General features: G+C 41.5%; 2 protein-coding genes across 4 annotated transcripts; both read right to left on the bottom strand.

Annotated features, from left to right (window-relative positions):
- Nucleotides 1-541: 541 nt before the first annotated feature.
- Nucleotides 542-22,035, bottom strand: LOC311111808 (putative solute carrier family 22 member 31). The gene is made up of 9 exons (XM_084154663.1): nt 21,482-22,035; nt 13,753-13,856; nt 13,391-13,545; nt 6,031-6,199; nt 5,661-5,806; nt 3,978-4,086; nt 3,562-3,776; nt 3,120-3,231; nt 542-2,902 (listed from the first exon to the last, which is right to left on the bottom strand). Exons 1-9 carry the CDS (start codon nt 21,869-21,871, stop codon nt 2,458-2,460), a joined length of 1,845 nt encoding a protein of 614 aa, XP_084010789.1. The 5' UTR covers nt 21,872-22,035; the 3' UTR covers nt 542-2,457.
- Nucleotides 22,036-22,848: 813 nt separating this feature from the next.
- On the bottom strand, nt 22,849-24,964 carry LOC311111433 (putative nuclease HARBI1). 3 transcript variants are annotated; one of them, XM_084154149.1, is made up of 6 exons: nt 24,878-24,964; nt 24,763-24,798; nt 24,110-24,664; nt 23,925-24,040; nt 23,717-23,828; nt 22,851-23,622 (listed from the first exon to the last, which is right to left on the bottom strand). In XM_084154149.1, exons 3-6 carry the CDS (start codon nt 24,579-24,581, stop codon nt 23,252-23,254), a joined length of 1,071 nt encoding a protein of 356 aa, XP_084010275.1. In that variant the 5' UTR covers nt 24,582-24,664; nt 24,763-24,798; nt 24,878-24,964; the 3' UTR covers nt 22,851-23,251. The 3 variants fall into 3 exon arrangements, 2 of the variants coding, with proteins under 2 accessions (XP_084010275.1, XP_084010276.1); XM_084154150.1 differs by lacking the exon at nt 24,878-24,964 and having other exon boundaries at nt 24,110-24,798; XR_014610770.1 differs by lacking the exons at nt 23,925-24,040; nt 24,763-24,798; nt 24,878-24,964 and having other exon boundaries at nt 22,849-23,622; nt 24,110-24,666.
- Nucleotides 24,965-25,730: the final 766 nt, after the last annotated feature.

Here is a 25,730-nt window from a genome sequence, read left to right as displayed (position 1 = left end):
ACTGCGATTGAAGGAAGGATTTGTACATAGAAATGTTAACATTACTAAACCAGTAAGTGCTTCCGAAACGGTGTTGACCTTATACCAAGCAAACCCATGACCAGGCTACTTTACATTTAAATTTAAATTGAATGGTTAAATGTGGCCCTCAGTAACTAAATAATCAGGAAAATAGTGTAATCATTAGTTTTTTTTGTATATAATAATATGCATCTAATAACTTTACCATGCTGCTTTTTTTGTTTTAGTGTGATGCATGTGACAAAGGAAATACTAAACAGACTGAAAAGCTTTCGGAGGGGAGTTTATGGTTGAGACAACATCTGCTTTACTTCCTTCCCCTGTTCTTATACAGCCTTAGAGTCAATAGAACATTAATGGAACACTGTCCAATGAGCACAATTAACTTCATTTTCACATATACAATTCAAATTCAAGGCCAGGCCAGAACGGTGTGTTTCATTCAACAAAACTGTGTCTATTATCCCATCTGGTTCAATCATTTTGAGAATGCTGTACAAACGGACTTCATGAACTAGGCTGTTTGGCAATGGTGTGTTTGGACTAACTCCAAGCACCTGGCCATTATTTTATTCACACTCATAACATTTCCAATTCTTCAAAGTACAAAAATCTGACTGTTGATAATCAAACATAACACCCAGTTGAGAAAGACAAATGGTGGATTTTGTACATTCGATACATTTAAGAGAACAACACCATCTTGTGGTAAGCATTGTATCAGACATGACGCACAGTGCAGAACTCAACACATTTTCAGTTTAGGCCATACAAACTTGATTAACTGTTTAACAGATTTCATTTTTGAAAAGTGAGGTGAACAAGCGAATAAAGTTAAAAATAGAAAAAGTGGACCAGCTTAAAAAAGTGACCTTGTTAAGACCCTGTTGATGTCAAAAGTTGGATAGCATTGTTGAAAATGTCCTGGCCGGGTCTGAGGGACAGTGTGTTTTTCATAATCTGAAAGGAAATTGTGCATTTCTTTAATTGATGCTTGAGGACATAATTTTTGCTACTTTTTCAGATATTTTAAATTTTTTTGAGAAATGTGTAGAGGGGCAAACAGTAAATCAACATTATATGGCCTCAGCTTCCAAATAAATCAAATTAAACTTCTGAGAGTTGGACAACTTATTCATTGCTGAAAATAACATAATACTTTGTATATTGAATTTAATATAAGTATCTCCAGAAGAACAGAATATTGTCCGCTGTGGGGGAAAGTTGATTCCTTCCCAAATCAACTTACTGTGCAGGGGGATTGTTCCCATGCAAGCAAAACAGAGGGGGATGAAAGAGAATGAGTTGGAATAATAAGAGTGTAAACATCCTATCCAACAATAATGTAAAACAGTTCCACAGATAGGCCAAGAAGGGCAACAACTCAAACCTCAAACCACAGTCAAATACCAAAGAGAGCAGTGAAAAGTGGTTTAATAGTTGATAAAAATGTATATTCAGTTAAATGACTTCTAGAATGTTAAGTATCATGTCCTAGCAACTGCCTTCTTTGAAAAGGAAAGTTCACAGTTTAAGGCAGAGAGATGGATGTGATACAACTACTACACAATACGAGGTAAAGTCCCATTTGAAAGTTTATAATGACTCAGAGTAGAGGTCATGACCTAAGCACATTTTAATAATCTAAAGCAACTCTTTATCTAGGAACTTTGTTCCGGGTGCAAATCATCATGTGACAACATCTCATGTTCTTAACACATGTCCAACAAGTGGACAGGATGTAATGACATTTCATTGCTAAGGTCATAACTTAGGTCATATTATCAGTGACTGATACTTCATTGTGTCCCCCCCCTTATCAAACAAGGGGCTACAATACATTCCAGTTTGAGCCAAACTGACTTCTATCTTTGAGTTCCCCTCGTTGAGTCACCAGTGAATCAGATTAAGTAACAGTCAGGACCCTGCTCTCTCTCTCTCTCTGCAGTCACAGCACAAGACAGCAGTAATGAAAAGCATGAGTCACCAGTTAAGTGGACAAGCAACGCTTCTCAAGTGAGCCTTTAGCCTTAGTGGTTAATAAAGCCATAGCACCATACTGCACAACCTAGAGAAGAGAGGGTGTTAACAGTCTTAGAAACAGCAGTTCTCCATCAATACAAAAACAAAGGCCTAGCACTAGCATAGTCTTTCAGTAGTCTGTGCAAGTACACACACATTGTTTTTTTGTATAGTTTGAAACATTTGGCACAACACAAAAAAAAGACACAGTAAATCCACATATCATCTCCAACTCTCCCCTTCAAAATATTCACGAAGAGCCGTCGTTCAGAGCGATACGAGTCTGGATCACTGTGTCTCAGTCTGGTGAAAGGGAACCAGCCAGCTAGCCCAGTGGATGATACGAGGGAGAGATATCCAGTGGGTTTGAGGCGTGGTCTCTCTGTGGGAGAGGAGGATGGTAGTTAGAGGCTGCTAGGACAAGTCTTCTCTTAGTGCCTCTTCCTCCAGTATGCAGTGCACCTCGCCGTTGGAAGGCAGCAGTGGGGGCTGGGAGGGCGCGACGATCTTATAGGGTAAATTGTCTTTGATGAGCATCTTCCTGGTGTTGGAGACCAGGCGTGAGTAGTTATCAGGGCTGTACTCGGAAGCTCGGCGGCGGGTATAGAGCAGGGGCAGGTTGTCTTCACGGGACAGGAAGAGAGGGGGCCGTCGCTGGCTCTCTCCGTCCTTCAGGGAGTCGGGTAGCGGCTTGCGCTTGCTCTCCGGCAGCAGCATGATGGACAGCACTGAGAGGACGGCGAAGGAGGCGAAGATGACGTGGTGGAGGAAGTAACCCCTGTTGTTCTGGAGCTCCATCATAGAGGAGGCAGCCATGCCCATACAGCCAGCCGCTAGCACCAGCCCCAGACAACCACCACTGAGACAGAGGGAGAGAGAGGGTCAGGAGAGATAGAGCTCACTAACATTGTCAAGGGCACCTGACCCAGCATTTTGCATTTGATCCAGACATACAACCCACATTTCATATTCCTCCCTCAGACAGAAAATACATAGACAAACAAGCACCCACCCACCCACAGACAAACTAATGACAGTTTAGTGTGATCAGGACAGTACAGACAGATAATACTTACCGGACTACGGTGGGCATGACCTCACTGGCGAAGAATGCACTGAGCATGGCCAGGGCCTGGGAGAAGAGGAGCCCCAGCACAGACAGCACCAACACCAGCACTCCACGCAGATCTACAGAAGGACAAGGACATGTTATTCTGATGACTCACTAAAAACTAGGCAAACTAGGAAACAGGTCCTTAAAAAAAATTGACCTGAAATCACCTGAATAAATCAAATGGCCAATCAGAATCATAACAGTGACATTATGAATGGGGTTGTCATGGCAAACCTAGGGCTACTGTATGATGAGAATAATTACTAATGAACCATGTACAGGGGAGAGAAGATGGTATGAGACCCTGTATAGAGGCTCTAAAAGAAAATGTGTGTATAAAAATTGTATACCAACATAGTTTCATCAGTCATAGCACACATATATATAGAGCAGGTTAAACCTACACTGTGTGAGGGCCAGCAGCAGCAGTGAGGACAGGCCGGTGATAATGGCAGACAGCAGCAGGATACCACGGCGACCAAAGCGGTTGACGGACAGGCAGAGGAAGATACAGCCCAGAGCTCCAGTCAGCACACGCAGGAAGTAACTAAAGTAGAAGTTGTGGGAGTAGCTGCGGAGGTTCCTGGTGAAACAGTACTGGATGCCTGTGCCTATGAACCTGGAGGAGGAGTAGAGTTAGGAAGGTTAGGTCCTTGGCCCAAAACATGAAACTCACTCTGTCCAAACAGTACTATTAAAAGCAGCTGCGGTAAATGGTAACATTACCATTCCTCGTGGCTGTATTGTTCAGTGGAGGGAGTCATATAGAAGGTCATAAAAGCAGAAAATCATTCATCATCTATGTTAGATCCTAACTCACATAGTAAAGCTAAGGATGAGGCAGTTCCTCCAGATCACTCGGGTGGAATGCAACTCCAGGACTGAGTGGTAGCCAGGCTGGGTATCATCTGGGTACTCCGCATCTATCTCTACAGAGAAAAAAAGGAGGGTGGGAGAGAAAGAGAAGGAGGGGGAAGGAGAGATATGAGCCTACATTCACACTACCAATGCCAAAGGGCACTTGACCCAAACACTGTTCACTTGGTGCAAACATATAACCCACATTCCATAGGGAATTTCTCTCCTCAGAACCAGTGCCTACTATTAAATCACACTAAATGTAACCATTAGTTCGGCCTAGAGGTTAAGAGCGTTGGCAGTAACCGAAAGGTCTCTGGTTCGAATCCCTGAGCCGACTAGGTGAAAAATCTGTCGATATGCCCTTGAGCAAGGCACTTAACCCCGATTGCTCTGCTAAATGACCAAAATGTAAACGTAAAATGTAATGGGTCTTGATTTGGACTGAGGTCATTCCAGTTTGCGATTTAGTACACTACGGTCGTATTGAAATGTCCAGTAAACAAAGAGCTCTTATCATGGCTACCACAGGAGAACTCATGTGTTGGGTGCTCTCTCTCACTCATTAAGTGACTGGCTGCCTGTGAGAGGTGGAGCTGTGAGAGAGCTCAGTTGTCTAGCTAGCACAGGTAACCAGGAACCATAGACACGTCTGAACCATCTCAGAAACGTCCTATGCCACGTGTACCTCAAACAAAGTTCACTAATATTGGATATGAGGGAATGCTGAGAGTGGACTGGATGGGTTGTTTGTTATGTGTTGCTGTGCTGATTGTGGATGAGTGAAAACCAATAACATAAAATATGGGGAAACCTGGTCATTTGGATGTATTACCCAAAGCATTAGTTAACCTTGTAGCGGTATTGTTAGAGGGGTAAAGATAAAGATGTTTGTTTGGGCGCCAGGCAGGTATTAAGAGTAGGATAGAGAGAGTAATGCTACCAGAGACACACACACACTAGCAGAAGACACTGCCTTAAGTGTAGCCTGTTTGCCAGATATCCTTTCTCTCCACTGGCTAAAACACAGCACAGGGGTAACCCAACCAATAATCCCAAGGATTATAACGATTCATAGGCAATTGACAATAATGAACCCAGTGATCTACAAATTATTTGCAATAATTTGTATTAATTACCAGGGGGAAGAGTGAATGAGTGTATGAAATTGTGTGGGTGTAGACAAAACAAAAAAGGCCAAAAAAATGTCCCAAAGTCTGTCTGATACACCTGTTGGTTTGTTGGTATATTTGTCAACGCTTCGCAACAATGTTGCTACTAATCCATGCGATCAATGACAAGAGCGGTCCCAACAGATTCCAAACCCGACATAGAGCGGTAACACCGGCGATCGACTTAAAAACTTTACAAACTAAAGCACGCTGAAAATAAACAACACTTCTGCAAATGTTACACACGGTCGAAATTGCCGCGCCAACCGAGAGCTCTCACACAATGCCGGAAGAGTCATCTTTATTTCCTCCTTCCTGACTGCTGATGGGCTCTTAAAGTGGCAGCGCACAGTGAAGGCTCCGTGCAGGATTTCGCCGCAACCTGTTACACTACCCCAGGCAGCAGACATCATTCATTGACACAGACCAGCTAACAGGGCCAGGATAGGGTGGGGGGTGGGGGATGATGATACCTGAGAGCAGGTTCTCAGCAGGGTAGATGTCCTCACGGAGACACACTCCGTTCCTGGTGGAGAAGCTCTGGAGACACCTCTTAGCCTGGTGGATCTGACCTGTGGCCAGAAGCCAGCGGGGAGACTCTGGAAACACTGATGGACAGCTGAAGATGATTAGAGAAAACAGGAATATAAAATACACCTCTCTCTTTCTCCATCCATGTCGCTCTCTCTACTTTCTGTAATTCCACAAAAATAGACAAAAATTCATAATAATTATAACACACATCCCTCTTTCTCTATCCATGCCTCTATACTTTCTGTCCCATGACATAAACAATATACACTATACTGTGTCTACACAAAATAATGCTTATGACAGACTCACCACCAATAGGAGAGCAGCAGGAGCAGTGGCAAGGTTGCCACTGCTTGAAGAACTGGCCAATCACGACACAGCACCGCCAGCCCTGGCAACAAGAGCTCTGCCGCAACGGCAAAGAAGCCACTGACCATTTCAACCATGAGACGATGGGGAGGGTCACACAGCTCCAGTCCTGGAGAACACACAAAGGGAGATGGAGAGGATGAAGAAAGGAGATAGAGGAAAGAGAGAAGGAAAATGCAACTGGAACTAGTAGCCTGACTGACCATAAGACTATTTGTGACCGTTTGTGAAATTGAATGAAGTGGGTTGAAATTCCGCTCTACTTTGACCTAAACTCCAATGCCCTAGTTCTCCTCCTTCAAAACCCCTCACAGAGAAAACAGGGGGAAAAATACACATTTCCTTCCACTATGTTCTGTCCTGCTATTGTTCCCCCACTCCCCCTTTGAAAAACTCTCTGGCAGTAGATCACTGAGAGGCAGTCCTCCAGAATTCAGCTTAAAACCAAAAGTCTGGAGTCAATTTACCAGTGATCTTAGAGGAATGTAAGAAGAGCATTTGTGTGTGGGTGTGTTAAAGGCAGACTGCGGAGGGCCTCCCTCTCAGGCTGTATCTAGCACCATTACTCCCATACACAGAAGGGTCTTAAAAACACATTGAGCACTCTTTGGCTGCTTTCACTCAGCAAATATTCATCCACATACAAACACACACCATCTCCTCACAATCACAGGAAGGTTCCAGCAAGAAAACCCAGACCACCCTAACAATGGAACAACATCAGGGAGGGGACGACTCTTGGTCCAGGGGTGACCTAGATATCCTAGCCCACAGAGCCTTGTGTTACCTCACACTCAAGCCATCTCTCTGAGAGAGGGAGGGGGGTGTAAAGGGGGGAAGGAGGGAGTCAGTGAATGAGGAATGCTCAGCTTGGCTCAGGGGTGTGATTCCAACCAGTGCCCTTTTAACCCCAACATCACAGCAGTGCAACAATATGGCACTCAGTGACCTGGGTATCGGACCACAGCCCAGACACACGGTCAATCCCTAACCTGTCATCTTTCCCTATCCCTTCAACATCCCCCTATCGCTTCTCCCTTCAGTGATCCTTGATGTTTGTTGGCAACAGAGGGAAACCCCCAAGTGAGTAATGCTGAGGCTAGTGGTTGGTGTGGGATCATGGGGCATAATGGAAGGACTTTCTAACCCCCAGAGCAGCAATAGATGGCTATGGGCAACCTGGACGTAGCATAAACATACATCCGGGACACTCCAATTAGTATGACATGTTACATTTTGTATGGTATGTATTCATTTGTGGATGTCCATCATCCATTTCGTACGAAATGTTACGAATTGCAATTTGTACAAATAGTTATGAATTTGCAAAACGTATGATATGTTACGAATTCCAAATTTGTTGTGGCTAATGTTAGCTAAGTGGCTAGCATTAGCTGAGTTAGGGGTTTAGGTTAGGAGTTAGGTTAAGGTTAGGGGAAGAGTTAGCTAACATGCTAAGTAGTTGCAAAGTAGCTTAAAATGTAGAAAGTAGTAGCACATTTGCTAAAATTCTAAAGTTGTCCATAATGAGATTCAAACACGCAACCTTTGGTTTGCTAGAAGTTCGGGTTATACACCCACCCATCCACCCTGCATTCGTTTTTCATTAAGTAACCTTCTGTCTTATGTAACCATACCAAAAGTAACATATCATACTCATTTTAGTGTCTCGGATTTACATTTACTATGTTACATCTAGGTCTATGAGACCAGGTTGCTATGGGAAGTAGGGGGAATGCCACACAGCTAGCTGTCTACTGTCAGTAAAAGCCTCTATGTCAATATGTATTTGTTCTCAATGTTTTGCAATCAAACTGGTGACAGTTGTGAAAAATGTCAATAGTTGGAAGAGTTGCAGAGTTAATAGAAAATAATGCCATTGTTGATAAGATGCTTTCATTCATTAATTAGGCTATTTTCTCTTGAACCATATGGTGTATCTGCTAGTTTCTCCTCATGGACAAATAACAAATGAAAACTATATATGAAGAAAAAATTAACCTGTGCGCGCTATTGATTAAAGTAGAACAAGCTAATCAATTGCAGTCTGGAGTGACCGCTTGGTAAATGTTGATGCGAGAGCAGTTAAGGTACTAATTTAGCAAAATACACTGAACAAAAATATAAACGCAACATGCAACTTCAATTGAAATAAATTCATTAGGCCCTAATCTATGGATTTCACATGACTGGGAATACAGATATGCATCTGTTAGTCACAGATACAGTCCCTTAAAACAAAAAAGTAGGGGCGTGGATCAGAAAACCAGTCAGTATCTGGTGTGACCACCATTTGCCTCATGCAACGCGACACCTCTCCTTCGCATAGAGTTGATCAGGCTGTTGATTGTGGCCTGTGGAATGTTGTCCCACTCCTCTTCAATAGCTGTGCAAAGTTGCTGGATATTGGCGGGAACTGGAACGCGCTGTCAAACACGTTGATCCAGATCATCCCAAACATCCTCAATGGGTGACATGTCTGGTGAGTATGCAGGCCATGGAAGAACGGGGACATTTTCAGCTTCCAGGAATTGTGTACAGATCCTTGTGACATGGGGCCGTGCATTATCATGCTGAAACATGAGCTAATGGCGGCGGATGAATGGCACGACAATGGGCCTCAGAATCTCGTCACAGTACCTCTGTGCATTCAAATGGCCATCGATAAAATGCAATTGTGTTCGTTGTCCTTGGCCTATGCCTGCCCATACCATAACCCCCACCGCCACCATGGGGCACTCTGTTCACAACGTTGACATCAGCAAACCGCTCGCCCACATAATGCCCTACACGCTGTCTGCCATCTGACCGGTACAGTTGAAACCGGGATTTATCCGTGAAAAGCATACTTTCCAAGCATGCCAGTGCCCATCGAAGGTGAGTATTTGCCCACTGAAGTCGGTTACGACGTCGAACGGCAGTCAGGTCAAGACCCTGGTGAGGACGACGATGAGCTTCCCTGAGATGGTTTCTGACAGTTTGTGCAGAAATTATTCGGTTGTGCACACCCACAGTTTCATCAGCTGTCCGGGTGGCTCGTCTCAGACCATCCCGCAGGTGAAGAAGCCAGATGTGGAAGTCCTGGGCTGGCGTGGTTAGACGTGGCCAGCGGTTGTGAGGCTGGTTGGATGTAATGCCAACTTCTCTAAAATGACGTTGGAAGTGGCTTATTGTAGAGAAATGAACATTCAATTCTCTGGCAACAGCTCTGGTGGACATTCCTGCAGTCAGCATGCCAATTGCATGCTCCCTCAAAACTTGAGACATCTGTAGAATTGTGTTGTGTGACAAAACTGCACATTTTAGAGTGGCCTTTTATTGTCCCCAGCACAAGGTGCACCTGTGTAATGATCATGCTGTTTAATCAGCTTCTTGATATGCCACACCTGTCAGGTGGATGGATTATCTTGGCAAAGGTGAAATGCTCACTAACAGGGATGTAAACAAATTTGTACACAAAATATGAGAGAAGTAAGCTTTTTCTGCATATGGAAGATTTCTGGGATCTTTTATTTCAGCTCATGAAACCAACACTTTACATGTTGCATTTATATTTTTGTTCAGTATACAAGTAATCTGAACACAAGTGTGACGTGTGTATAGGAAGTATTTTTTATGTATTGTCTTCAACATATCAGGACTTATTTCAGCATATTGAATTTGGACATTTAAAATGGGTGTTTTGACACTCTGCTATAAATCAAAAATACATAACAGGAAGCGGCAACAGTATTAACTTAGGTTTTATAAATGGTACTTAACATAATTTTCCAACATGATTCTACTTAAATCAGGTAAAAACAACTGAATGAACCCAAAAACTTGCTATGATTTATTGATTTTGATGATATTAGTGAAATCGTGAAAATGACTTTGTCCTGGCTTCCCATAGACCAGTGTCCCTACACAGCGCTATGGAAAGCACTTTGTGAGGGAGCTTCTGATATATGGGTTAGGTCTATATTTATCCAGACATTAGCCACTGAAACATTTCCGAGTGAGAAGAAGTAATAAAAACTGCTATTAATACATTTTGCTGACTGCTTTAATTCAGCTAAACAATGTCTTATGTAGAACTCCCAAGGGCACAATCAGGTTAAATAATATATTCAAACTGAACTGTCCAGAATACAGAAATCTACAATATGATCCACATGACCATTTTACAAACAATATTACATTTTGAAGAGGAAATGTGATTACATTTCACAGAAATACACTGAGCTGACGTAGGAACAATAACCAGTAACTGCCCTAGGCTTGGGCGGTATACCGTTTACCGGGGTATTTGTAAATAGCCACAGGATGGTTTTTCAATACCGTCGAAACTATTTCTTTGAGGTTTTTCAATAAATTGACATATTTGTAGCTTTAAGTAAATACCTGCAGTCAACTTTTGCAATACGTTAGGAAATAAAGCAGACCGCGTTCTTCATTTCACCTTTCACATTATAAAGCTTACCGTAGTTCCCCAGAACAGTTGAGCCAGTCAAGTGTTTGTTTGTAAATAGCACAACAGGGAAAAAGCGGGAGCAGGTGAGTCCAGCTGTGTATTGACAGGGGACACATTTTATATTGAAAGTCAACCGTTTTTTTGCTTCAATAAAGTGATCAGGGCTGTGCAACTATATCGTTTTCCTTCACAGAAAATACATTTGTGCAACACATTCAGAAAGTGCGCAACGCTATTTGGCTAGCAGCCACACAAGTAAATGAGCTTACAATGAAAAAGCAAGGTTTTTATTGCATAAACGATGCATGGCCATCATATTTCCAATGTTTATCATAGAAAGAATGTAGCCAGCTACATTTCCTAATGTTTTGCTTGTAGATAATCTTGCATTTTACCGGAGAAAAGTAGGCTACACTGAGAAAAGTACTGGAGAAAAGTAGCGACACATCAGTCAGTCTGTCTGCTGATAGAATGCCCATTGCTGAATTCTCATCCCCGAGTGGAAAAGTACAATTGAAGCACAAAATGTGTCTGATGCAGAGCAGAAATTACTATAAGAAACATTTTAGATCTGCGTTTACAAAACGCAGCAAGATATTTCATACAGTGGGGAAAAAAAGTATTTAGTCAGCCACCAATTGTGCAAGTTCTCCCACTTAAAAAGATGAGAGAGGCCTGTAATTTTCATCATAGGTACACGTCAACTATGACAGACAAAATGAGAAAAAGAAATCCAGAAAATCACATTGTAGGATTTTTAATGAATTTATTTGCAAATTATGGTGGAAAATAAGTATTTGGTCACCTACAAACAAGCAAGATTTCTGGCTCTCACAGACCTGTAACTTCTTCTTTAAGAGGCTCCTCTGTCCTCCACTCGTTACCTGTATTAATGGCACCTGTTTGAACTTTGTTATCAGTATAAAAGACACCTGTCCACAACCTCAAACAGTCACACTCCAAACTCCACTATGGCCAAGACCAAAGAGCTGTCAAAGGACACCAGAAACAAAATTGTAGACCTGCACCAGGCTGGGAAGACTGAATCTGCAATAGGTAAGCAGCTTGGTTTGAAGAAATCAACTGTGGGAGCAATTATTAGGAAATGGAAGACATACAAGACCACTGATAATCTCCCTCGATCTGGGGCTCCACGCAAGATCTCACCCCGTGGGGTCAAAATTATCACAAGAACGGTGAGCAAAAATCCCAGAACCACACGGGGGGACCTAGTGAATGACCTGCAGAGAGCTGGGACCAAAGTAACAAAGCCTACCATCAGTAACACACTACGCCGCCAGGGACTCAAATCCTGCAGTACAAGACGTGTCCCCCTGCTTAAGCCAGTACATGTCCAAACGTCTGACGTTTGCTAGAGTGCATTTGGATGATCCAGAAGAGGATTGGGAGAATGTCATATGGTCAGATGAAACCAAAATAGAACATTTTGGTAAAAACTCAACTCGTCGTGTTTGGAGGACAAAGAATGCTGAGTTGCATCCAAAGAACACCATACCTACTGCGAAGCATGGGGGTGGAAACATCATGCTTTGGGGCTGTTTTTCTGCAAATGGACCAGGACGACTGATCCGTGTAAAGGAAAGAATGAATGGGGCCATGTATCGTGAGATTTTGAGTGAAAACCTCCTTCCATCAGCAAGGGCATTGAAGATGAAACGTGGCTGGGTCTTTCAGCATGACAATGATCCCAAACACACCGCCCGGGCAACGAAGGAGTGGCTTAGTAAGAAGCATTTCAAGGTCCTGGAGTGGCCTAGCAAGTCTCCAGATCTCAACCCCATAGAAAATCTTTGGAGGGAGTTGAAAGTCCGTGTTGCCCAGCGACAGCCCCAAAACATCACTGCTCTAGAGGAGATCTGCATGGAGGAATGGGCCAAAATACCAGCAACAGTGTGTGAAAACCTTGTGAAGACTTACAGAAAACGTTTGACCTGTGTCATAGGGCGGCAGGTAGCTTAGTGGTTAAGAGCGTTGTGCCAGTAACCGAAAGGTCGCTGGTTCTAATCCCCGAGCCGACTAGGTGAAAAATCTGTCGATGTGCCCTTGAGCAAGGCACTTAACCCTAATTGCTCCTGTAAGTCGCTCTGGATAAGAGCGTCTGCTAAATGACAAAAATGTAAAAGTAATTGCCAACAAAGGGTATATAACAAAGTATTGAGAAACTTTTGTTATTGACCAAATACTTATTTTCCACCATAATTTGCAAATAAATTCATAAAAAATCCTACAATGTGATTTTCTGGATTTTTTTTCTCATTTTGTCTGTCATAGTTGACGTGTACCTATGATGAAAATTACAGGCCTCTCTCATCTTTTTAAGTGGGAGAACTTGCACAATTGGTGGCTGACTAAATACTTTTTTTCCCCACTGTATGTGTTTCATATTTTTTTTCTGGGTGAAAAAACACCTGCATTTTGCATTAACGCAACCCGTAAATTTAACTTGCTAGTTGTCTAAGTAAGTGACTGAATTAATAAGGGGACGGGGCATCATATAGTGTTGGCTTTCTTCCGCGTTTGAGAAGTCAAAGCCCTTTGGATGAGTTATCTGTACAGCTGCCCCTGCCATCTTGATTTCCTTGCATTTTTTTTATCCTCTCCGTTCTCGTCCCATCTGCTATTACTTTTGTTAATTTTGTTAGCATTCTGGTAATAGATGCCCAATGGGCTTTTTTGGGATACTAAACCCGTAATACCATTAATCCCGAGATGAGAGAAGGACGGTATGACGATTTGAAAATCTGGATACCGCCCAACCCTAAACTGCCCCATTAAGTGTGTACTCAGGAGTGAGAGGTATTAGTAGGGTAAGTCAAGTATACTCACTGGCGAGGTAAGAGGAGAGGAAGACCCCAGCCAACATGGCGCCTTGAGACAGGCGTAGCAGCAGAAACACTACAGGGCTGTTGGACAGACACACAGCTACTCCTAACAGACCGGACAGAGACACAGACAGCAGGAAGCCCTGTCGACGACCCAACCTGAACATAGAGAAAATAATACAGTTAGATACATAGCTTCCTATGCTTACAGCCACATACACACATATTAAAACACTCATAATAGGATCAATAACAGAAACATAAAATACGTAGGGTGAAATTAATACAATTGTAGTTTACAATTATACAAACATACAACAGAAACATCATGGACACACACATGAAACATGCAGAGGGTGGAGTTACCAGTCACACACTGTGCCCAGGAGGACATATCCCACAATCCACCCTGTCATGAAGCAGATGTGCTGCAGAGGAATCTTCCAGTAGTCCCCACACACTAGGTTCCACTGTGGAGCAGAGCGAGAGAGCGAGATGGTGAGTCATTCCACCTCAAAAAGAACAATAAAGAGGATTTCAACACCCGCCATCTCAGATTGTTCTGAAATCGTTTCTGTAGTTAGAAACAGATAAGATTAGCATTCCTCAAACATTATTTGTTGAAACATAATTTAATCTCTGAGAAATTAAGCTAATTGATTTTACCCAAATTGGCCATTTTAAATGTATAGGATTCATATAGTAACTATTTGGGTGCAATCAATTAGCTTATTTTCTCAGAGATACCATTATATTTCAACAAAACACTGTTTCAGGAATGCTAATCTTATCCGTTTCTAACTACAGAAACGATTTCAGAACAATCTGAGATGGCGGGTGTCATGGCTTTCTGAAATGACATGGAACGACCCCGTTGCCACATACAGTCCCAGTCAAAAGTTTGGACACACCTACTCATTCAAGGGTTTTTCTTTATTTTTACTATTTTCTACATTGTAGAATAATAGTGAAGACATCAAAACTTTGAAATAACACATATGGAATCATGTAGTAACCAAAAAAGTGTTAAACAAATCAAAATACACTACCGTTCAAAAGTTTGGGGTCACTTAGAAATGTCCTTGATTTCGAAAGAAAAGCAATTTTTTTGTCCATTAAAATAACATAAAATTGATCAGAAATACAGTGTAGACATTGTTAATGTTGTAAATGGCTATTGTAGCCATTTACAACATTTGTTCTCAGAACAAGAATTACAGCCATTTGTTCTCAGAACAAGAATAGACTGACGAGTTTCAGAAGAAAGTTATTTGTTTCTGGACATTTTGAGCCTGTAATCGAACCCACAATTGCTGATGCTCCAGATACTCAACTAGTCTCAAGAAGGCCAGTTTTATTGCTTCTTTAAATCAGCACAACAGTTTTCAGCGGTGCTAACATAATTGCAAAATAATTTTCTAATGATCAATTAGCATTTTAAAATGATAAACTTGGATTAGCAAACACAACGTGCCATTGGAACACAGGACTGATGGTTGCTGATAATGGGCCTCTGTACGCCTATGTAGATATTCAATTATTTTATTTTTTCTCTGCCGTTTCCAGCTACAATAGCCAGTTACAACATTAACAATGTCTACACTGTATTTCTGATCAATTTGATGTTATTTTAAATGGACAAAAAAATTGCTTTTCTTTCGAAAACAAGAACATTTCTAAGTGACCCCAAACCTTTGAACGTTAGTGTATATTTTATTAATGAGATTCTTCAAATAGCCACCCTTTGCCTTTACGACAGCTTTGCACATTCTTGGCATTCTCTCAACCAGCTTCACCTGGAATGCTTTTCCAACAGTCTTGAAGGAGTTCCCACACTTGTTGGCTGCTTTTCCTTCACTCTGCAATCCAACTCATCCCAAACCATCTCAATTGGGTTGAGGTCGGGTGATTGTGGAGGCCAGGTCATCTGATGCAGCACTCCATCACTCTCCTTCTTGGTCAAATAGCCCTTACACAGCCTGGAGGTGTGTTTTGGGTCATTGTCCTGTTGAAAAACAAATGATAGTCCCACTAAGCCCAAACCAGATGGGATGGCGTATCGCTGCAGAATGCTGTGGTAGCCATGCTTGCATGTTTTGTTTTTCTCTTCCCTTCCAGAGATGGAGTCAATTTAGCCGACCAGCTCACAGGAAGGACAGGAAGAGGAGAGGAGTTGTCTGGTTGTTGTTTTGACCTCCCTCATTGTACCTTTCCTTTCACACACACACATCAGTTCCGTTTAAATTCAGTCAATTCATAAAGTAATTTGTTTCTAAAGTCATAGGATAGCATTCATTATTAGGGTTACATAGATTTCTGAATTGACAGATTTGAAACTCACACACTGGAGAATTCACAGATGCTGTTGTTGGTCTCTTACAAGACTAAAGGTGAATATATTTATTTTATTTAAAACCACTTGAAAACCAGGGTTTTGAAACTTTTTGTGAAGTTATGTTCCATCGACTGGTCCATGACGTCCAGTGGCCATTTGTTTGTTTAGCTGTGTTATGGCTACACAGTATTTTCTTATTTTCAGAGAGCCACACACATCTCCTCTCTGTACCTCAGATCTCCAGTGCCCTGCCCCCTCTCTCTTTATGGCCATGTCTGAAGTCCCCCTACTATGTCTAGGCTTTATGAGTAGTCCCTGTATCTGTCTGCAGTTGTGCCAAAAAGACATGCTCTTGTTGTTCTCTTACAGATTACAGGCTACACATTAATTTAGGTATTTTTACATGCACACACACCTTTCAATAGTTTTTATTTTTATTTTTTTACAAAAAATAAAACAAGTGCTATCTAGAACCTAAAAGGGTTCTCCGGCTGTCCCCATAGGAGAACCCTTTGAAGAACCCTTTTTGGTTCCAGGTAGTACCCTTTTGGGTTCCATGTATAACCTTTTCCCCAAAGGTGTCATTGTACGCTGATGATTCATGTTTTCTTTTAAATCCACAACTAGAATCCCTCCACAGCTTCATAGAGGATCTAGATACATTTTCTAACCAAATTATGACAAATGTACTATATTATGTATTGGATCACTAAAAAATAAAAATGTTACATTACCATGTAGTTTACCAATAAAATGGTCTGATGGTGATGTGGATATACTCGGAATACATATCCCAAAGGAAATAAATGATCTCACTTCAATACATTTTAATAGAAAGTTAGCAAAAATAGATAAGATCTTGCTACCATGGAAAGGTAAATACCTGTCAATTTGTGGAAAAATCACCCTGATTAACTCTTTAGTATTATTCCAGTTTACCTATTTGCTTATGGTCTTGCCTACACCTAGCGAACAGTTTTTTAAATTATATGAGAAAAAAATATTCCATTTTATTTGGAACGGCAAGCCAGACAAAATTAAACGGGCCTATTTATATAATGAATATGAATTCAGAGGACAGAAATTATTAAAGCATTAGACCTATCACTAAAAGCTTCAGTCGTACAAAAGTTATACTTAAATCCAAACTGGTTTTCTAGCAAATTAGTTAGATTCTTGAACATTGGGTGAGACAATGGCCTTTTTCCCTTTATTCAGATTACAACCTCTCACTTTCAGTTATTTGAAAAGGAAATCATCTCCCAAATATCACGATTTCTAAAACAAAGTTGGTTGCAATTTCAATTTAATCCTCCAGAAACGACAGAACAAATAATGCAACAAATATTGTGGTTAAACTCAAATATACTCATTGACCCAAAAACTTTTTTTTGACAACATTTAAAAAAAAAGGTATAATCTTCGTAAATTATATCATCGTTAGGACTGGTGGAGTAGTCGCACATGCAGCTAACAAAAATATATGGAAATGTCTGCTCTACCCAAAATTACAACCAAATAATTGCAGCCTTACCGCAAAAATGGAAGTGGAAAGTGGAAGGGGGAGAAAGTAAGGAACTTGTCTGTCGGCCTTGCATTAAAGAACATCATTGGTTAAAGAAAACTGTGATAAATAAAAAAGTATACCTGTTTCATTTAAGGACCAAAGGATTGACAGCCATCCCATATAGATTGCAAAATAGTTAGGAAGAGATTTTTGACGTACCGATCCCATGGCATAGTGTTTATGAACTGATACGCAAAACGACACCGGATTCAAAACTTAGAACCTTTCAATTTAAATGATTATATAAAGTTCTTGCTACCAATAGAATGTTATTTATATGGGGGATACAATCTTCCCAGCTCTGCAGATTTTGCTGCGAAGAGATAGAATCATTAGATCATTTGTTTTGGTACTGTCCATTTGTAGCTTGTTTTTGGACACAGGTCCAGGAATGGCTAAAGGATTGCAATATTTACCTGGAGCTAACCTTGCAGATAGCATTACTGGGTGATCTGAAATGTCATAGTCAATCGATCAATAATATAATAATACTTTTAGCAACAACAAAAAATCAATTTACAATCTGTAGAAACAATGAGAATAGAAAGGTTCAGAACTTTTGTAAAACATCACAGTACAGTTGAAAAATATATGGCAAATAGAAATCCTATATGGATGGTGTTAAGAGATAGATGGGTGGTGTTGAATGGAGTTGAAGGATGGGACTAATAACAAGATAACTAATAATGTAAGCATACTGTGTCCATAATAAGTATATAGGTTGTAGGTTGGGCGCTTTTGTGAAAGAGCACAGTTAGAAAGATATGGCATATAGAAGCAAACCGGATGGACATCATGAAAATGATCGGAGAGGTTGAGAGTAGAAGTAGTTCAGGAGAAAAAACAAACAAAATATAATTATTGTAAAATTGACTGTGTCCATAAAATTTATATAGTAAGTATAAACTGGAAGTAGAGGCCTAAGCATTGTTGTTCATTAGTTTACTCCAATTAGGGAAAGGGTGGTGGGGTTGGAAAGTAATAAAGGGGAATATATATATTTTTAAAGGATATGTATGTATGTATGTATGTATGTATGTATGTATGTATGTATGTATGTATGTATGTATGTATGTACAGTATGTATGTATTTATATATATATATAAAAACATGGGGGATTGGAAGTGATGCAGACAATTACATTGATGGAAGTTACAATCTATCTGCAATATTAAGCTGATCTACCCCCTAAAAAAAAAAAAGGCTTCTACCTGGAATCAAAAAGGGTTATCCTGTGGGGAAAGCAGAAGGACACCTTTGGAACCGTTTTATCTAAGAGTGTACGTGATTCCAATAAGAATGTAATGAATGACTAACTGTCCATCTCTGGACCAACAGCGCGATCAAGACCACCTTCCTCAACGTTGGTCTCATTGTTGAAAAAGCCTACTCTCTGCTATCTTGACTATTTATTATTGCATTTTGCTCAAAAACTATGCATTTTGGAGGGAAATTATATTATAGGCTCTCACAATTACATTTTTAGATGTCATAGAATAAATAATATGTATGCTACTTGGCAAATAAATGAATAAGAAATTAAGAAAAAGAAATTCTGCAGTGAAACTGTTTTTATTAATTATCCCACATTGTTTTTACTGGATGTGTGCAACATTCACATTTTGCTATTTTCTGTCAAGTCTACGCATACAATTTGATGCATACATTCAATAAATCCAAGGTATGCACCACACAGAACGTACAGCAACTGCCTCTGCAACACAATGCTGCAAGGCAACTGCAACACAACACAATGCTGCAAGGCAAACTGGTTCCATTGGAAATGAATGTACTTCTGGTGTACCAAAACGCAATGATGCAGTCGGTGTTCGAAGCGTAATGAATTTATCCTCTGCAGCAGTGGTAATTCTGGGTCTTCCTTTCCTGTGGCGGTCCTCATGAGAGCCAGTTTCAGCATAGCGCTTGATGGTTTTTGCGACTGCACTTTAAGAAAATGTCAAAGTTCTTGAAATGTCCCTTATTGCCTGAACCTTCATGTCTTAAAGTAATGATGGACTGTCATTTCTCTTTGCTTATTTGAGCTGTTCTTGCCATAATATGGACTTGATCTTTTACCAAATAGGGCTATCTTCTGTATACCCCCCCTACCTTATCACAACACAACTGATTGGCTCAAATGCATTAAGAAGGAAAGCAATTCCACAAATTAACTTTTAAAGAAAGCACACCTGTTAATTGAAATGCATTCCAGGTGACTACCTCATGAAGCTGGTTGACAGAATGTCAAGCGTGTGCAAAGCTGTCATCAAGGCAAAGGGTGGCTACTTTGAAGAATCTCAAATATAAAATATATTTTGATTTGTTTAACACTTTTTTGGTTACTACATGATTCCATATGTGTTATTTCATAGTTTTGATGTCTTCACTATTATTCTACAATGTAGAAAATAGTAAAAATAAAGACAAACCCTGGATTGAGTAGGTGTGTCCAAACTTTTGACTGGTAGTGTAGTTAGGAATGGAGTTCAAGAGCCAAGTCAATGGAGCCACTGAAATAATGGGTGGCCTATGTCTTCGTCCAGGATTTTATTTCCAGGGTAGAAAATTCCGGGGGCAGATTCAGCACACCCTATTTTTAAAAGACTGTTAATAAACATGCCTGGAATATGTTTGAGACTGTTTGAAACTGTAGCTCCTTAGTCAGTGCTCCATTCTCCCTTATTATTACATAAGTGAGAATTATAGCTCAGTGACGCTCACACACACACACACACACACACACACACTTGACGGCAATGGAAAGCCTTGTGCGAAGGAGGAGGAATTCAGCTGTGTGATAGATATAATCTCCTGATTGAATGAGAGTGACTGCAGATAGGTTTATCACATTAGAGCCACTGCACTGTTTGGTTTCCAGTGCCTTCCACCATTCCTCAACCTACTTCAATGCTTTATTTTTCCCTCCCCCATCTCTTCATTTCATTTGCTCTCTCGCTTCATCTCTTGATCTGTCCCTATCGGGGGGGGGGGGGGGGGGGGGGGGGGTTGCTTCCTATCGCCAGGGAAACATGTGAGAGAAAATACTCCACATCAGGGCCACTGCCTGCCTTGTTGATTTCCTGTACAGCCCACACACGCTGTCTCTCTCTCACACACACACGCATGGGGCATACACACACACCAGTATTTGCCTTGTGTCTGGACATTTGAGTAACTGCTGATACTTTTGTTTACCAAGATCCCTTTCCAGTATTTGCACAGTGGGATGGGCCTGCCCCTTTTCTGATATTATAAGGGACTGGTGAGATTAGTCCCAGTGCAATAAGTCAACATTTAGTTAACTTTTCCCAAGAAGCACAACAGGACAAAGTTAGAGAGGCATTGACTGTACTTGTCTGAAATAAGAATATAGGCCTAGCAGTAAAACAAATATGTAAAGGGTTCCCTTAGAGCCAAATAAATTCTGTTGAGCTCGAGTGTTCCTTGTTTATGAGATGGCTAAGGGTCAGTACAGAAAGATGAATGCTCATCCTAAGAGTGACCCCTGTCATGTGCTCTGTTGAGGACAGATCTTCCCAGGAACTCTATCTGGGTGGAAGAACACTGTGTTGTCCCTGCAGTTCCTGTTGTGCTGCTATCATCACATAAACACACATTCACCCATATTTCATGGCTCCACACAGCAGTCCCGTAATGTAATTATTATATAACAGACTAATGTGATCTGATAAACAGTGCTAATAAGGATATTTTTTAACTGGTAATCAAATTCAGCACATAACCAAACCAACATGTTTCCTAGAGTTGCAACAAACTCTAAAGCACGTTTACCAACAACAGATTTGAGCAATGAGTAGGCCAAACAGGGCATGCGGTGTCATCTATTGATGTCATCTAGTAGGCCTATTGATGACCAACTCTAGCCCCAGCAGTCTGTCTGGGATAAGATCAATTAACACAAAGAGGAATTAAAAGTTACAACCCCCGAAGTTATAGGCTAAACCCAAATCTACTTCGAGTGGCCTACTTTGAATGGATGAAGAACATTTGACAGGGCTTGGCTAAGATATTAACACATTAGCCTGAAAAGACGGCTAGCAGTAAACCAAATTAGGTAAGGTAAATGCGTCATCACAAAAACATCACTAACACATAACGGATTGCTAATCTGGCAAGACCACAAACTCTCCAAAAACAACAAACCATCGGATGCAAGTATACATTGTTTTACCTCTGTAACGTAGTTGCTTTGAAGGGCCGCAGCTTGGTCGTACTCCCATCCTCTCGTACATGGCACTATCTCCTTTGGAATGCTGTCTATGAAGTTGGAGACGTTTCTAGGGTATTTATAAAGTTCACAGTGACTCAGTCCAGAGCCATTCACCCACGGTATGGCAAAATGTAGATACCCTTGTCTGGAATAATTACTGAAAAGAAAAGATGAAGGTAAAAGGGTCGGGTCGGGTTTACAGTGGTACGACCCGGGAATAAGTGTGTAAAAAACGTCGCAAAAAAGATTCAGCATCACAGCAAAGTTCGGAAACCAGCTGAATATGGAAACAATTCGGTTATATCGTCCATATCCACCGATTCTGGTATAAATCTTAGTTTCAAAGTCCATTATTAGAAACCGTGCCGCAACAACTGTTTGTCAGCGGTGCGGGACATCCATTCCACACACACCGCAGGGCATGGTAGGATAGGCTAGATGAGGAAGCACAACTCTCCAGTCAAGTGGGCAGGTCGGTGAGTAATCGAAATGTCATTGGTGGGAAGTCCATCTGCTCGTACGCACTGTAGCCTAGACCTACTTCGCACTGACGGATCGCTATATTTATACACTTCATTCAGAGAGGGTGGCAGAAGGGATCAGGGGCCTGTTGCACAAAACTAGGATAAGGGATTAAGCCAGGATATCTTGGTGATCCTGGCTCAATTGATCCGTAATCCGGTTGCACTAAAGATGGATAGGGGGCAGGAGGATATGTTATGGTATAAATTACCATGGAGATTTATTCTGTGGAGCTAGCCTGCTCCAGACCAGGCTAAATTCCAGGATCTATTTAATCTCATCCCTAATGTCAGTCAGCAGTCACCACAAATGGAAACCAATAGTTATTTCACTGCTCACTATACATTGTTATCACATATAACTAGACCCACTGTCATTATTTAAACGTTTGTGATCATTAATTTCAATGATTTTGGATAAAAAATGATTTTTAGATGATGTTGCTATCATTAGATAATTTACAGTTTCCCATAGACTATAAGGCTATATATAAAATGATAGAATATTAGGGCCACAGAGGGGAAAAAAACACAAGTCATAATATTGTAACCAGTTGTTTTAAAGGAGGACAGTTGTTAAAATGACAGATGTGGGGCATTTCGTGAAATTGTACTTCAGTATGGTTTCATAAACAAAGACATGCTGATGTGCCAGAATATTAAGTATCACATTGTCATAAGTATCAAAACTGTAAAAACAATATGTAGCTTTTCTGCAGAAAGAACCAGCCTCATAAATTTATGACTTTATCCTTTTTCTTCAGTGTGGCCCTAGTACTCTGTCATATAAACAAATACACATTCCATATGAATATAAAAACACAATGTGTAACATTATGTTCCTTTATTGAATAAGGACAAAACAAAGCAGGTAAACCATCAGCTCCTTTCGAAACTGAAGTCACAGTGACTCTACAAGATGGAAAGCACAGAATCCAAGCATATTATACAAAATGATACATACACATTCAAAGGTCTGTATATAACACACCCTGCATGTCTGCACACTAAAATAAATGCAGGACAAATCCATACACATCAACTGAACAGACAAATGAATGGATGCAGTAGCCTCCCTGCAGCCTTGTATTACACACAGTATACCGCACAAACATCATAAGAGGCCAAATTCGTAAAAAAACGAACCCAAAAAAACCCAAATTCCTCTGCCACCGCAGGACATATTTAACCAAAATTGAAAGCACACATACTAACTAAAATAATTCAACACATATTGGTCCCTCAGCAGCCGACCACTGTCGTCATCAGGGAAGATTGCCGGATTGTCCCAGTCCATGGCTGGTGGCACTCTGGGGGCCCTCTCCTTCCTCAGGCAGGCCACATTGTGGAGGACAGCACAAGCCACAGTAATATCACATGCCCTAACAGGGCTGACCCTTAATTTGTGAAGGCAGTGAAAGCGTGCCTTCAGGAGGCCAAAGGTCATTTCAACTCTGGCCCTGGTCCTGGCATGGGCATGGTTGTAGGCCTGCTGTGCTTCCTGGGGGTCTGTGAAAGGTGTCAGGAGAAAAGGCTGGCAGCCATACCCCCTGTCTCCCAGCAACACACCAGAGAATTCACCTGTCAACACAAAATCTCATCATTACTACCTCATAAACACAGTGATATTCTTGACACAGCCATGATGGTTATAAATAGGGGTTGTGTGGCTTACCTTGTGATAGGCACTGATAGATTTCAGAGGCCCGAAAGATTCTGGAGTCATGGACTGAGCCAGGCCATTTTGCCACAACATTGCTGATCACACAGTCAGCATTGCAGACCATCTGAAATCATAAGATGAGGAATATTACACCAATCAATGCACATCACTGGCAATGCAGAGTGTTCGTCAATGGACAATATCAAAAAGTTATGTTCACCTGAACATTAATGCTGTGAAAGGATTTCCTATTCACAAAATCGGCCTCATGGGCACCTGAGGGGGCTTTTATCCTTATGTGTGTGCAGTCCACTGCACCAATGACATTGGGGAAACCTGTCACACAAAGTAATGAGTATCCTACTATGTGTTAACAGTTGTCCTGTAATTTGTAGATCCTCTTACCTGCAATCCTATAGAACTCCTCTTTGATGTCACAGAGTCTTCTGTGGCCAGGGAAGGAGATGAAGACATCTGCTAATGCTTTGATAGCCAGACACACACTCCTTATTGTGCGGCAAATTGTGGCCTTGTTCAGCTGTTCTGCATCCCCCACTGAGTACAGGAAGGCTCCACTAGCAAAAAAGCGCAAGGCCACACAAACCATTTGCTCCACACTCAGTGCATGGCTCCGTGCAGTGCGGTGCTTAATCCTGGGACCCAGTAGTCTGCATAGATACCTGATGCCATCTGCAGAAAACCTGTATCTTTCATATAGATGGTCATCAGGGAAGGCCAGTGGGTCCAACCGGTCCCTGAAGACCCTTTCTCGCCTGAAGGCTCTCCTCAGCACAAGTGCTTCTTCATCCACCACATCTCGCACGAATGGGCATGCCATTGTCAGAGCAGAAAGGAACACACAATTTTGGGCCTTCATATAGGCTAGTGGCCACACCTGGTGCTGGGGGGGTGGGCAAAAGAGGGCGATGCCTTATAACGATGACTTGGTTGTACTGATTGCTGGGAAAATAAAAAAAACCTTAGAAAGATGCCACCGTCCTGTGTGCTCACAATAAGAGCTCATATGTCATGGCTCACTTGACTTTACGAGAATATACCTAATTTTTATTTTGAGCTGTGTCATCTTCTTGGAGCTGGGGGAGGAAAGAAAAATAATGATTAATACATTTGTGTTACAGTTAGCATACAGTGTACATTGAAGGCATATCTCACCTCCCTCTCAAGTTTTTTTATTTCAAGGTCCAGTTTCCTAATTGTCCTCTTTTTTATTTCGGACTCCAGTGCAAGATTTTCCATCTTTTTCTTCTTGTACTGAATGTCTATGTCTGCCAGTTCTATTTGGCGCCGGAGGTGGTTGCCATACAACTTTCTGATAGCTTGTGAGCTCTGTGAACACAATACAATTAGCGCAGCTGGAATTTGGCAGGATGTGGTGTCCTTTTATTAATACGCACTATGTTGCCAGGCTGGTTTTCCCACTGTATAGCATCTGGGTCCTGTAAAAGAAATTAGATTTTTTGATTTTGATGAGGACTCCTCACCATTGTAGAGTAAATAGTACTTTCACAGTCTTAACATGATACCTCATGCCTTCTGGAATCCAGAGAGATGGTCTCCTCCTCATCATCATCTCCATCATGTGCTGTTGCTGCTGCACTGGGGCCTTCACCCTATCACATTTAATCGGATTCATATTGAAGCTAGTAGACAAGACATGCCAGGCCTACAGTATGCCTTTGATGGAGTACTCACTGGATCAGCATCGTCTGGTGCTTGTGCTGGTGGCTCTAACAGGAACACAGTGCTGCCAGACACTGCAAGGCAATAGGTAAACCAAAGTCAGACAGTCCAAATTGATTCAATATGAATGTGGTTGTATCCCATGTAGAGATGGAAGGACATACCTTGAATGAAGCGGGTGGCATCTTGGGAGGAACCTATGCTCGTCTCTTTCCCCCCAGGGATCCCCTCTAAGACGGGCCTGCCTTTATTTAGCTCCAAGGCCATGTCCTCTGCTGGGGTAAGGTCAGCCTTTGGTGACCCACCACCCGTGCCTTGTCTGTGG

Source organism: Coregonus lavaretus (genome assembly GCF_964263955.1).
Source record: "Coregonus lavaretus genome assembly, chromosome: 37".
NCBI lineage: Eukaryota > Metazoa > Chordata > Actinopteri > Salmoniformes > Salmonidae > Coregonus > Coregonus lavaretus.
The sequence above is the reverse complement of the archived record's forward strand: the minus strand, read 5'-3'. Positions and strand labels throughout refer to the sequence as shown.